A 14,287-nucleotide genomic window follows, 5' to 3' on the forward strand; every position below is an offset into this window, starting at 1 on the left:
GCCCCCAGTAGTAGGCCCCTGTAGTTGACCCCAGTAGTAGGCCCCTGTAGTTGCCCCCAGTAGTAGGCCCCTGTAGTTGCCCAGTAGTGAGCCCTGAAGTTGCCCCCAGTAGCAGGCCCCTGTAGTTGCCCCCAGTAGCGAGCCCCTGTAGTTGCCCCCAGTAGTGAGCCCCTGTAGTTGCCCCCAGTAGTGAGCCCCTGTAGTTGCCCCCAGTAGTAGGCCCCTGTAGTTGCCCCCAGTAGTGATGGCCCCCACCGCGCGCACACACACACACAAAAAACAAACAAACGAACACTTACCTTTATCCCCGCTCCAGTGCTGCTGCCGTCCATCCCCGGCGTCTGCTCCTCGGCACTATGGGAGTGACGTTATGACGTCACTCCCATAGTACACTGCGGGACCCGGAAGACGGAGGGAGCTCCGTCCTCCGGCTACCGCCAGGAGGATAGGAGCCGGGCGCCCGCTGGTAACACACTCAGCGGACGCCCGGCAAATGGAGGGTGCAGGGGGTGCGACCGCACCCCTTGCACCCTCCGTAGTTACGCCAATGGAGGTGGAGCGCCGATCAGCGGCGCTCCTTCTCCATGCAGCTCCCGGGGACAATGGAGCCAGGTGCCCCCTTCAGGGCTGACGTCCGGCGGCAAATGACTCCATTATCTCTGGGAGTTCCGCCACTGCCAGTCTTGTTTTATTACTGTGTGTGTGTGTTCCGAAATTGACACAAAGAGAGTTTGTAACTGCACCAAGGGGTCAATAATACTCCTTGCGAATGGTGCGAGTTTCCATTGCAACGGTGTTAAAATGCTGGCAACGGAACGGCGCCTCGCACCCTTTTCGGCCCGCTACGAGCCCGAATTCACTTAATTTTGCTTGTTTCTAAGCGAATCTGGGCTGCCGTCAAACGCAGCCATTGTCGCGAAGACTCACACCTGTGAGAACATCGCATGGAATAGGATTGACCCCTAAGTTTTTTATCAATTATAATAAATCTCTCATACAATATTGATAACTTTTTTCACCTTCTAATGTATGATTGATTCAGTATAGAAATTAAATTACCTAAGTTACATTACTTCTACATGATTATGTTTGCAATAGTTATAGCAAATAAGCTGAAACCAACGTTTCATCAGTGATGTAGAACACTCAGCATGTGTCACATTGCAACAATCACTCATCACTCAACAAAAAATCTAAACAAAAAAAATTGACAGTTTGTTTTCAATGGCACAAGATAGAGATGCACCAGTCTATTGTGGGCAAATACAAATATTGTTGCATTCAGTTTTAGTGCAATGTGGTTAATTTACCAACATGCAAATATGTTATTGCTAAAAAGATGCACCAACACTTTTTTATTTTTACAGATGTTTCCTAATCCAAAAAAACAAGATGGGTATGATGAAATTGTGTTAGCTGTAGTTTTGTCTGTACATTCTATAAATTGTGCAGGGGCCTCTTACTTCTTTGTTTGTTAATATCCAGCGGTATTACAGCCCAGTAATACAAATAGACAGTTTCTGACAGGTCTGGCCAATGTTTTAAAGGAGCAATCATTTAAAAGGCAAAACCAGTTCAGTTTTGCCTTTAAATGATTGCTCCTTTAAATCATTGGACAGACTCGCCGGAAAATGTCTGATGCCTGAATCACACAGGCTATTACATTTAACCCCAGCCTTCAGTGGCGTAACTTCATCCCAGGTGCCCGGAGGTAAGATAAATGTTGGTGTCCCCCCAAACTAAAATGTACCACCCCCCAGCACCTATGCCAGCCCCAGCTGCCGCCGCCCCCCTTATACAGTTCCTTTTATATAATGCCCCCAGTAGTGGTCCGCCTATGTAGTGCTCCCCAGTAATGGTCCCCCTATGCAGTACATCCAGTAGTGAGCCCTCGGTAGTTGCCCCCAGTAGTGAGGCCCCTTGTAGTTGCCCCCAGTAGTGAGGCCCCTTGTAGTTGCCCCAGTAGTGAGCACCCTGTAGTTGCCCCCAGTAGTGAGGCCCCTGTAGTTACCCCCAGTAGTGAGGCCCCTGTAGTTACCCCCAGTAGTGAGGCCCCTGTAGTTGCCCCCAGTAGTGAGTCCCCTGTAGTTGCCCCCAGTAATGAGGCCCCTGTAGTTGCCCCTAGTAGCGAGGCCCCTGTAGTTACCCCCAGTAGTGAGACCCTGTAGTTGCCCCCAGTAGCAGGCCCCTGTAGTTGCCCCCAGTAGCGAGCCCCTGTAGTTGCCCCCAGTAGTAGGCCCCTGTAGTTGCCCCCAGTAGTAGGCCCCTGTAGTTGCCCCCAGTAGTAGGCCCCTGTAGTTGACCCCAGTAGTAGGCCCCTGTAGTTGCCCCCAGTAGTAGGCCCCTGTAGTTGCCCAGTAGTGAGCCCTGTAGTTGCCCCCAGTAGCAGGCCCCTGTAGTTGCCCCCAGTAGCAGGCCCCTGTAGTTGCCCCCAGTAGCGAGCCCCTGTAGTTGCCTCCAGTAGTGAGCCCCTGTAGTTGCCCCCAGTAGTAGGCCCCTGTAGTTGCCCCCAGTAGTGATGGCCCCCACCGCGCGCACACACACACACAAAAAACAAACAAACAAACACTTACCTTTATCCCCACTCCAGTGCTGCTGCCGTCCATCCCTGGTGTCTGCTCCTCGGCACTATGGGAGTGACGTCATTACGTCACTCCCATAGTGCACTGCGGGACCTGGAAGACGGAGCTCACTCCTGAGCTCCATCCCCGGCGTCCGCTCCTCGGCACTATGGGAGTGACGTTATGACGTCACTCCCATAGTACACTGCGGGACCCGGAAGACGGAGGGAGGTCCGTCCTCCGGCTACCGCCAGGAGGATAGGAGCCGGGCGCCCGCTGGTAACACACTCAGCGGGCGCCCGGCAAATGGAGGGTGCAGGGGGTGCGACCGCACCCCTTGCACCCTCCGTAGTTACGCCAATGGAGGTGGAGCGCCGATCAGCGGTGCTCCTTCTCCATGCAGCTCCCGGGGACAATGGAGCCAGGTGCTCCCTTCAGGGCTGACGTCCGGCGGCAAATGACTCCATTATCTCTGGGAGTTCCGCCACTGCCAGCCTTGTTTTATTACTGTGTGTGTGTTCCGAAATTGACACAAAGAGAGTTTGTAACTGCACCAAGGGGTCAATAATACTCCTTGCGAATGGTGCGAGTTTCCATTGCAACGGTGTTAAAATGCTGGCAACGGAACGGCGCCTCGCACCCATTTCGGCCCGCTACGAGCCCGAATTCACTTAATTTTGCTTGTTTCTAAGCGAATCTGGGCTGCCGTCAAACGCAGCCATTGTCGCGATGACTCGCACCTGTGAGAACATCGCATGGAATAGGATTGACCCCTAAGTTTTTTATCAATTATAATAAATCTCTCATACAATATTGATAATCAAATCCTGACTATGGAGCTGATACAGAGGTGGACGTCAAAGTTTGCTCAGTTGAGCTGCACAAAATATTCTGAAAACCCCTACGGCACATGCGTTACCCTGACTGTACGCACAAATGCGCAGTTGTGTATAGAGCCAATGGTATTAGAAACAGCAAGACAAAACCATGGGAGTTCATGGGTGGTCAATGGGAGGTGGCCTGAAGTGAATGCAAGAAAGGCCATCTCATGGGTGTGTTATGGGAGTGTCAGTGAGAGTATGGCCTCATTCTCATACACAGAGCCTTAGCCATGGAGCCCATGTTCAGAGGGAGAAACTGCACCTGCCACAGGGTTGGTGCAAGTCTCTATGGTTCACTCATGGTGCGCAGACGGTGGATTGTTCAGAACCACCAGCGGTGTTACATCGGGTACAGGCACTGAAAGTTGGCGTCTCAGGATTTGCACATTGCAGTGCACACTAATACACAAGGGGGAGGCTGAAACTAGCATTTGCACTGTCGCGACTCCAAAAACATTCGCACCAGCGGCTACACCTCCGTCCACCTCTGGATTAGGTCCTATAGCAGAGGTTTCCAAACATGGTCCTCAAGGCTCCCCAACAGTGCAGCTTTTAAAGATATCCATGGTTGACCACAGGTGACTTAATTAGTACCTCAGTCAATTTGATTTAACCACCTGTGTTCAACCATGGGTATCTCTAAAACCTGAACTGTTGGGGAGCCTTGAGGACCACGTTTGGGAACCTCTGTCCTATAGTGTACTGAGAATGTTGTAACTAGTAATCGGACATTCTATAGTCAGAAGGTGCTCCTAGAATAACAATTTGAACTAATTGGATTGGAAAGGTTACAAAACAAAGGGAAATTCCTATAGGGCAATGACATTAATAGATAAAATACTAGAAACTTTATTATGTATGTTTTAAAATAGTAAATACTCACACTGATGCTTAAATAAACAATCAACTAAGGCAAAATATAAAGAAAACCAAAAATGTCACCCATAATAGGAGTGAAAATAATAATTAAGAACTAGACAAATGGCATGTAAGACAGATAAAAATATTTAAACATTTAACCGTGTTTAATAATGATTTATAAGCGACAATAGCTAATTTTTAAACCTGTAGTGTATAATTTATATATGATACTTTACTGATCCTATGACCCTGTATAATGGGTGTATAATAAATAATTTGGCATCCAGCACGCTGGACAGGTCGGAATCCCGTCACCAATATCCCAACCGCCGGCATCCCGAAGGTAAGTATCGAGTGTTAGGGTGACATTAGGTACTGGAGTTAGGGTTAGGTATTAGGGGGAGGGTTAGGGTTAGGCACCGGGAAGGGAGTGTTAGGATTAGGGTGCGAGGAGGGGTAGGTTAGGTTTAGCACTGGGGAGCGGGTGTTAGGTTTAGGGTCCGGGGAGGGGGAGGTTAGGGTTAGGCACCGGGGAGGGTGGGTTACGTTTAGGGTAGGGGTTAGAAAAGTAATCACCGTCACTTCCTACGGGTGTCGGGATGGCGCTGTCGGTATTCTAACCAGCGGCATCCCGACAGCCGGGATTTCATACCTAACCCTATATAGACGCTTTTTTCCCATTTTCCCTCTGGCAGTCCCTCAGCATCACTAATCTTTGTCACTTATTATGATTTTTGGAAGCTCTTGTTTCCTTTGGTAATATAATTCTAAGCATCCTCTTTCATGGAACTGCTGAGTGAACAATATGTGGATACTTAGCTGACCAGCCTACTATCCCGAAAACTGAGAAACAACTGCTACACAAATAAAACTAGCTTCTGATACTTATAACAAGGTCCTGGACTGGTGTGATACTGATTGGCTGCTGCGTGCAGAGTGCGTCCATTAACCCTAGGAAACAGCACTCCTTACACCCTGACCTTGTGACACTACCTTAACAGTTTAGGTTATTATATTGTGTTACACAACAATTGTTAATAAAACAGGGACATTTCTTCCTATTTGCTAAAATATCTGAATAGATTTCTGGTTACAGCATTATTCATTTTCAGTTGCAACATCTGGTTACATCTCAATTGTGAATATATCACCTAAGACCACGATCATAGCACATAGCATTAACATTATTGTAGCTGTCCTGATTGTTTCTACCTAAGTAAATAAATAAGAAACATTTGAAGTAAAAAAGTCGCAAGAAAAGACACTCGCCGCTACCGAGTCATGTCACAGCATGGCGCAACTAGAAGGGCTGTTTAGCGTGCAAGGAGGCTACATGTATGTGGACACATCTGTACTAAAATACCCAATTTTATTTACTGAAATTAGGAATAATATTGTTGAAATAATGTTTTACCACTGTTCTGTCCACCTACATATTATTGATGATCAATTTATTTCACATTATGCAGGGTCACAGGATTTCAAAAAGTACCCATACTATAGAGTATACACTACAGGTTTAAAAATGAGCTATTGTAACTTATGAATCACTATTAAACACGGTTAACTGTTTAATATGTTTTTAATCTGTTTTTCAAGTTATTTGTTTAGTTTTTAATTATTATTTTCAATCTTATTTTGGATCACGATTTTGTTTTTTTTATATTTTACCAAGTAGTTAACTGTTTATTATTTAAGCAACAATGTCAGTATTTACTATTTGAAAGCATACCTAATAAAGTTTATAGTATTTTATCTATTATTTATTTAATTGCCCAAGAGTGCCCTATAGGGAACGTTCTTTTGTTTTGGAAACTTTCCAATCCCATCAGTTCTCTTCCAATCTGTAAAGCATTGTAGAGTATGATGGCACTGTATAAATAAATGTTACTATAAAGAAGGTTAATCATCTTAATGAGTGTCTATATGTCTCGCTTTAGGGCACAGAACTTGCGTGGGAGAGAGCCTTGCAAAGATGGAGCTGTTCATATTTTTCACAGGCCTACTCCAGAAGTTCACATTTACCCCTCCTGCTGGGATGAAAGAATGTGACTTGGACCTAAATGCTGAGCCTTGTTTTACACTAAGACCACAGCCACACCTACATTGTTGTGCCAAGTTAAAATGATCTGTGCGGTTGCCAACTACCTGTAATCTTATCGGGATGTGGAACTTGTTATCAGTGTTTTTAAAAGGAGAAAATAATAAAATACAAAAACTATAAATAATAATAATAATAAAAAAACACTAGTGGATTGTTTATTAATGTAGCATACACCGCTCACCCACAAACTATTATTATTATTATTATTATCGTTTATTTATATGGCGCCACAAGTGTTCCGCAGCGCCTTACAAGGTACATAACCAAAAAAGTGACTTACAGTAAAATACAATACAATGATCGACAAGGACATGGATAATATACACTGATACATTGGTGGTCATAACACCCAATTAAGCAATAGAGCATAAGCACCAAGTGTTAGGTGTCCTAGCGGTGAGTAAGAAGTAGATGAACATAAAGTAAGGAGAAGCACAAGAGGGTAGAGGGGCCCTGCTCGCAAGAGCTTACATTCTCAAGGGGAGGGGCAGACAGACCGGCATGATACAGATGGGGAGGACAAGGAGGAGGGAGCATGTAGTAGCAAGTTAGGATGAGAGCTGGAAAGCATTGATGAAGTAGTGGGTCTCGAGAGCCCGTTTTTAAGGATTGTAGAGAGGTGGAGAGTCTGATAGGGAGAGGGAGAGAGTTCCAAAGGTGGGGAGCAGCACGGGTAAAGTCTTGGAGACAGGAGTGGGAGGAAGTAATCAGTTGGCATGACTGTATGGTGAGTTTAGTAATTGCACTCTGTGTTCTTGGAACTAACCATCTAACACAGGGCTCTCATGGAAATGATAAACCATCTAACACAGTGCTCTCATGGAAATAACCATCTTACACAGAGTTCTCATGAAAATGATAACCATCTAACACAGTGCTTTCATGGAAATGATGACCATAAAACACAGGGCTCTCATGAAAATGATAACCATCTAACACAGGGCTCTCATGGAACTAACCATCTAACAGGGCTCTCATGGAAATGATAAACCATCTAAAACAGGGTTCTCATGGAAATGATAACCATCTAACACAGGGCTCTCATGGAAATAGCCATCTAACACAGGGTTCTCATGAAAATTATAAACCATCTAACACAGGGTTCTCATGAAAATGATAAACCATCTCACACAGGGTTCTCATGGAAATAACCATCTAACACAGGGCTCTCATGGAAATAATTATCTAACACAGGGCTCTCATGGAAGTGATAACTATCTAACACAGGACTCTCATGGAAATGATAACCATCTAACACAGGGTTCTCATGAAAATGTAGACAAACAAAGAAAAAGAAGGCTCTTTTGCCAGGGCACTCTTCTGTAAATAATTGTATAAAATATAACTTTTAATATATTCTTTAAAATTATTTTGGAAAATACTTAGGAAGACAGGTTCAGACTCATAAAGAAGTACATTTCTCACATAGACATATTGACAAAACATACACAAAACATATATAGAAAGGTTTGGTGAAAATATTGCAATTAGCTAATTTAGAGAACAGATTCTCATGCGGGGTACTCCTCACATGAGATAAATAACATATTGCTCTGTTTAAGCAATATTATAAGATACCTTAGTCTGTATATTTGGTCTGCAAAGTCTATATGTAGGCAGACACCAGATAGGTATCAAGAATATATGTGATAGCTATCAAACAACTAGAAGTATGTTATTGACACGGTGTTAAAATCAAGTCAGCTATGCATAGATATATTATGTGAATACGGTTTTAACCACCAGGTTATTTAAGCCCCCACAATGCTACCCAGTTGTATCAAAAACGCTATTCCACCAACTATATACGCACAAATGTATCTGTGGTGGCACAACTGAGAGAGTCTGTCAATCGTCTTATAGAACAGAATCAGCTGTTAGACATAGAAATTTTGGCTACCGAGTATATTATACAGTTCTGCGGGACCACAGTCAGTATTCACTTGTCTTAGCATCAAATACCGCAGTCAAACATCCAGACCATAATTATCAAAACACCAGTGTAATTATTATATTCATTGATGCAGTATAATAGCATGGGGATAGCTATCCAGTACTTATCATCTGGGATCATTATGTATCTACGGAAAAGAGTACCGAGATCATCTGGGATCATTATGTATCTACGGAAAAGAGTACCGAGATCTTCACTCAGGAAAAAGTGTCAGTTTCTTATTTCATAAATAACTTTTTCCTGAGTGAAGATCTCGGTACTCTTTTCCGTAGATACATAATATAGACATGTAAATTATCATGCTGGATTTGGGTACTACTACTCATTCCACAGAATAGATCATAGTGTCTATACATACATATCTCACTATTTAATTTTGGTGTGAGTTAGGCTTTGGACAAGATCTGACTACCTTAGCTACTATAATTATAGGATTGCAAGATAATTATAAATAAAGGATGCTGTATTATACTATATATAAATATTAAATATGATGAGCTTATTTGTACCCACATGGGTTAATATTCTATCTGTTATTAGGCTGATTCTGTCACAAGAATAACATTTGTATGGACTATAGGGTTGACCTAGCAGAATGTAAAAAGGGAATGAAATCCATGTCAGGAAGAAAAAAATGTTCAGTGATAACACCAGCATAATAGGTTGAATTAGGAAGAAGGTCACGTAAAATACTAGCATAGTTGTATAAAATAATGTTTGGGAAATGTATGCCACCCAAGTCAGGACACTGACTGTTATAATTTGATCATTGCAATATGTGGGCATTTGTCTTGCCATATGAAATGTCAAAATTCTTTATACAAGAGTTTTTTATCAGCTGTCGTTAGAATCAATGGCAAAATTTGTAGAGAGTAGAGGAGTTTATCAAAACCTACCATTTTAATGAGGTTGGCTTGAACCCAAATAGGAGATGGGAAGATTTTTCCAACCTTGGATTTCGTTGACTATGGTATTTACAAGGGGCGGGCGAATATTAACTGAGTAAAAATGTATGTATATTTTTAGGCATTTGGATACCTAAGTACTGTATGGCAAGGAGGTTAAAGTCCAGAAGATATGAAATTGGGAACACCATTAGGGTCTTGGAGTAGGGCCTAACATGGCTAGAGATTTATATCTGTTAACCATGAAACCACAAAATGTTGCCAAATAAGGTAATTATGTAAAAAAAAAAATATAGGGAATATCGGGGGTTAGAGATATAGAGAAACAGGTCATCCGCAAAAGCAGTAACTTTAACCTGTTGGGTTCTGCACTTTATGCCACAGATGGTGTCCCATGAATCTAAAAGGTGAAGTAGGGGCTTAAGGCCCAAATTAAAAAGCAACAGGGATAAAGGACATCCCTGTCTATTACCACGGTGCCCCGTTTATACACAAGTTAGTAGATGGGTTAGAGTAGATAAAAGATATAAATTGAGAGAACGTGCAACCAAAGAATCCGTGTTCGAAATACGCAGGAAATGAGGCCAAGATACCTGACCAAAAGCCTTCTCTGCATCTAAGCTGGGAAGAATGAGAAAGTGTGGTATACTGCGGAATGGAAAGGTGTATGGGTCAGGGATCGGTCAGGTCATGTCTAACTTTCAACAAAAAGATTCACTCTCATCTATGAGATTAAAAAAGTAGTGGAGTCGACCAATCCAATTTGGGTGACTCTACAGTGTTCATGTCACCACCCACAATCAGGTTGGTCAGGTTGGGAGAGTCCTGCTGTAGAAGCATCTGTGAGATGGAAGTAAAAAAAAATATGATTTGGTAAGTTAGAGGATTAAATGTTAAGGAGGGTGAAATGTTCACCATAAAACAATACATTGAGCAACAAAAACCAACCTGAAACCATATATTGCCAATTTTTCTGGAACAGGGTGGATATGCCCCTTATCTTGGGCGTAAAAAAAAAGGCTGAATAAATATCACCCAACCATGGACTATGAAGGGTAGAGGAGGAAGACTGGCACCAATGTAAAGCCAAATCATTTTAAGGTGTTTTAAGGAGGCAGATGACCTGTTTGTGTTTTTACAGGATTGTTCAAAACTCCAAAATTCCAAGACACACAATGTAGAGGACTTCTCAATAAGGCATAAGAAGGGGGTCTGTAGGAGCTAATAGATTACTCATCCAATGCCACATCAGGAGGCCGACTTTAGCCAGACAGTAATACCCCTTTCACAGTGCTTTCTTGGGTAGCACCTGGGAGTGTTTTACTCGGGTCCATTCCAGGTGAGACCCCTTTCAGACTGGCGGCCGGACCCGGCTTATTGCCCAGTTGATGGCATTGCCGCCGTAACGTGCCAAGCCGGCGCTTGGAGATGAGATCAACCCGGGTTATTTCAGCTGGGTCCTTTTACACTGCACAATAACCCAGGTTGCCGCGCTTTCACGTGAAATATCCCGTGTTATTGCTGGCAGTATGAAAGGGGTATGCCAGACTGAAGAGTCTATCTCCCAGTTAGACAGGCTCAATCATTGTGTGTAGAGGTAGAGGAGGAAGTCCCAACCATCCATAAAAAGCATAGAACATAACAGTGAAAATCATGTCCCTCCAATAATGTAACCAAATACATTTTTGAACAATATAAAATAAATAAAACAAGTGCACTGTACTCAAAATACCCATTTTCAAACTTTCCACCAGCTTATAAACAATAAGGCCTATCAAAAGACAGACGGAATGAGAATATAAAAATCAACCAAATAAGGCTAACGTAGATACCCGGAGCTTTGTAAGGAAACAGATGCATACGGAAAAGCTTAATAATAGAGAACTGAACATTTACAGATAAAGTTAGGAACTGATCAGGTAACCTATTGGCAAAAACATCTAAGAAATGCCTATGATCATTGTAGGCTCTAGCAGCTTCGACATCGTAAACTACCTTAGGTCAACACCCCTCAATAATCTGCAGCCTCTCAGGACATAGTAATGCAACGCGAACATGATTATTAAAGAGGGTTTTGCACAGGGGAGGGGGGTATATGGCTAGAAGGCAAAACTTAGATAGGGGACAAACAGCGTTCGATATCCAAAGCAGGTCTTCAATGGGAAATCCCGCCAAGGTCTACCCAAGCCTTGAGCCCAGAGGACTAAAAACTATTTTTAAGTTATGCACGACTACATGCTGATTGATATAGGGGAAGATCAGGGATCTTAAGTCCTCCAAACCTCCTTGGTAAAGTCATGTTGTAAGCCAGCAAGTAAGGAGGTTTGTTTTTCTAAATATAGGCTATGATAAGTTTTTTAAACAGCCCTAAATAACAAGAAGGGGAAAGGTAAGGGATAGTTCTGAATAGATATATTAGTTTTGGGAGTAGTGTCATTTTGAATGTTATCCTCATTATCTTTAAAGGTAAGAAAGTTCACTATCACAGCACAAGGACGACCCATACTTTTCAGGCAGTCTGGTACCAGATGATGCGCCCATTCGATAGCAAATTGGCAGTTGTCATCCCACGATGCCCCCAGTAATTCAAGCTGCAAATATTGCGATAAGTCATCATCCTTAGCAGTTTCAGGGAAGCCCACAAAAAAATTACTTTATTTTCGAGATCATCGAGTTTTACTGTCATTGCTGAAATAGTCTTAGACTGGAAAATTACAGTGTTTTGTAAAGTGGTAACTGTATCCTCCACATCACTAAATCTCTGTTCCAATGGGGTAATTCACTTAGTATTTGCCTCTACGCGTACCACAAGAGAGGCTACCTATTCACGAATGTCTGCACATGTGTTTCAAACATGTTGATTAAGGTGGCATAAATTTCCTTAATAGCATCTGAAGCTGTGGCGGGAGAATGGTCCTTAGGGAGCGGTAGGCCAGAAGCCTCTAGGATCAGGGTGGTGGTGGGGGGAGAGGGTGAGGGAGGATACAAGAGAGGTGTAGAGTACTGGGGTAGATCTGTCACGTTATCTAAGCATACCCAGAAGGTGTGAAGCAAGATAAAGTAGTCACCAAGGACCAGTCTGGTCAGTTACATAACCTTTGCAGTTCACAAAGTTACGTAAAAGAAACTTTTCCCAGATCGATTTAAACTAACTAGATTTGCAACAAAACTAAAGGAGTATTAAAGAACAAACAGACAGTAGCTTTACAAATAGAAAACATCACACAGAGGAAAGTTCAGTTATGCAAAACAGTGAGACTAGAAATGCAGCATTGTAATACAAGGGTTGTGTAATACGTTTCTGGATGTGCAGTGCATAGGTAGACACAACTTGACTGTCTGGTTGTGAACTGTAGCTTAGTCGTCCACCGTACTGTCCAGACCTGGCCCCCTGCAACTTCTTTGTGTTCCCACAAATCAAGCACAAGATACATAGGATTCTTTTTGAGTCACCGAAGGTTCAGTGGAGAACTTCATCCAGCATGGAGAAGACATACCTTGCTTTGGACTGGTCCAGCTGCTTCACAAAGTGGTTTGAGCGCATGCAACTTTGCACAGGCTGCTCTGGCGAATACTTTGAAAAAAATGTAATGTTCACTTTATTTGTAAATATAATAGTTTTTGTACATCTGGAAACTTATTACACAGAAGTTGTAGGAATGGCAACCAGTAGTACCACAAAACAATTCCCCAAAACTTCCAGGTGTATAATAAATGTTTCTAGATGAATCCTTATAGCATCTAGAACTTCATTGGTCTAACACCAGAGAGAACCAAACCTACCCACACTCTCCGAAATAGCAGCATAAGTTCCCCACTGACAAAATGGCATCAATGGTGTGTGTACTTATTCAAACATATAGCCTAGCCCTAACAAAATGAAGGCAATATTTGCAATGTTACAGTATGTGACAGCCTTCACAAAATCTTAATGATTGTGAAATATTCAGAGAAAGACCTCCACCCCAAGAGCGTTGAAGAGAAAAACAGTGATAGTTATAATTGACAGACAGAAATAAAGGACAGTGGGCCTAATTCAGACCTGCTCGCGAGCGCAGGACGCTCGCAAGCGAGTCGATGGTGCCCTAATGCGCATGCACACGACGGAGGGAGCTCCGTTGTGCGCATGCGCGAGACCCGCATAGCGACAGCCAAGCTGTCGCTCGGGGTCTCGCACCAAACGGGGCGTGCTGTCGATGGTGACTGACAGCACGCCCCCTTTGCCGGGGGCGTGGCTGCCCAGACGGAGGCGTTCCCATGGGAACGCCTTCCGTCTGGAGCCAGCCCCACTGACATCACTAATGATGTCAGTGGGAGTGATTTTGGCTCTGATAGAGCCAAAATCAATCCAGGGCTTGCGGCCACGAGACCCTACCGCAGGGTCTCGTCGCAAGCCCGATGGTCGCGATGGTCTTGACCATCGCGACCATCATCATGGACGCTCGCATATGCTGTGGGTGGTAACCCACAGCTATGCGAGCGTCCAAGAGGCCGCTCCATTTTTAGGTAGGAGGGCCCTGATTCAGAGCGAGCGTCCGGCTCTGAATCAGGCCCAGTGTCAATACAGCAGCAAGCAAACAGTCACATACAATGCATATCTAAAACAATTACAATTGACTCTAAGTCAACTACACAAACACAAAGGAATGGTAGGATATAGGATATAGAGTACTATGGCCCTGATTCAAACCCGCTCGCAGGTCTGAAGGGCTTTTTTTTTTTTTTTCCAGTCAGGCCTCCTGGCCGCTCGCTAAGCTGTGGGTGACCACCCACAGGTTTAGCGAGCGGCCAGGTGATGGTCGCGACAATCGGGGCTTGCGATGAGACCCTTGTGGTAGGGTCCCATCTACCGCAAGCCTCGTGATGTCAGTGGGACCGCCCCCAAATGGCAGGCGTTCCTTGGGCCACCCCCACTGACCCGCCTACCAAATGGGGCAAGCTGTCGATCAACATCGACAGCCGTCCCTTTTGGATGCGAGCTCCAGAGCGAGTGATTTCTCACTCACTCCGGGGCTCTCGCG

The 14,287-nt window shown here is 43.9% G+C and overlaps 1 protein-coding gene across 1 annotated transcript in view; it reads left to right on the forward strand.

Annotated features, from left to right (window-relative positions):
- Nucleotides 1–6,431, forward strand: part of LOC148539013 (cytochrome P450 2W1-like) — a 51,626-nt gene extending 45,195 nt beyond the window's left edge. The window contains exon 9 of the mRNA XM_088451870.1: nucleotides 6,244–6,431. Within this exon, the coding sequence (XP_088307996.1) occupies nucleotides 6,244–6,431 (188 nt within the window). The remainder of the gene's footprint in view (nucleotides 1–6,243) is intronic.
- Nucleotides 6,432–14,287: the final 7,856 nt, after the last annotated feature.

Source organism: Taudactylus pleione, unplaced genomic scaffold (assembly GCF_031769625.1).
Source record: "Taudactylus pleione unplaced genomic scaffold, aTauple2 ptg000032l, whole genome shotgun sequence".
NCBI lineage: Eukaryota > Metazoa > Chordata > Amphibia > Anura > Myobatrachidae > Taudactylus > Taudactylus pleione.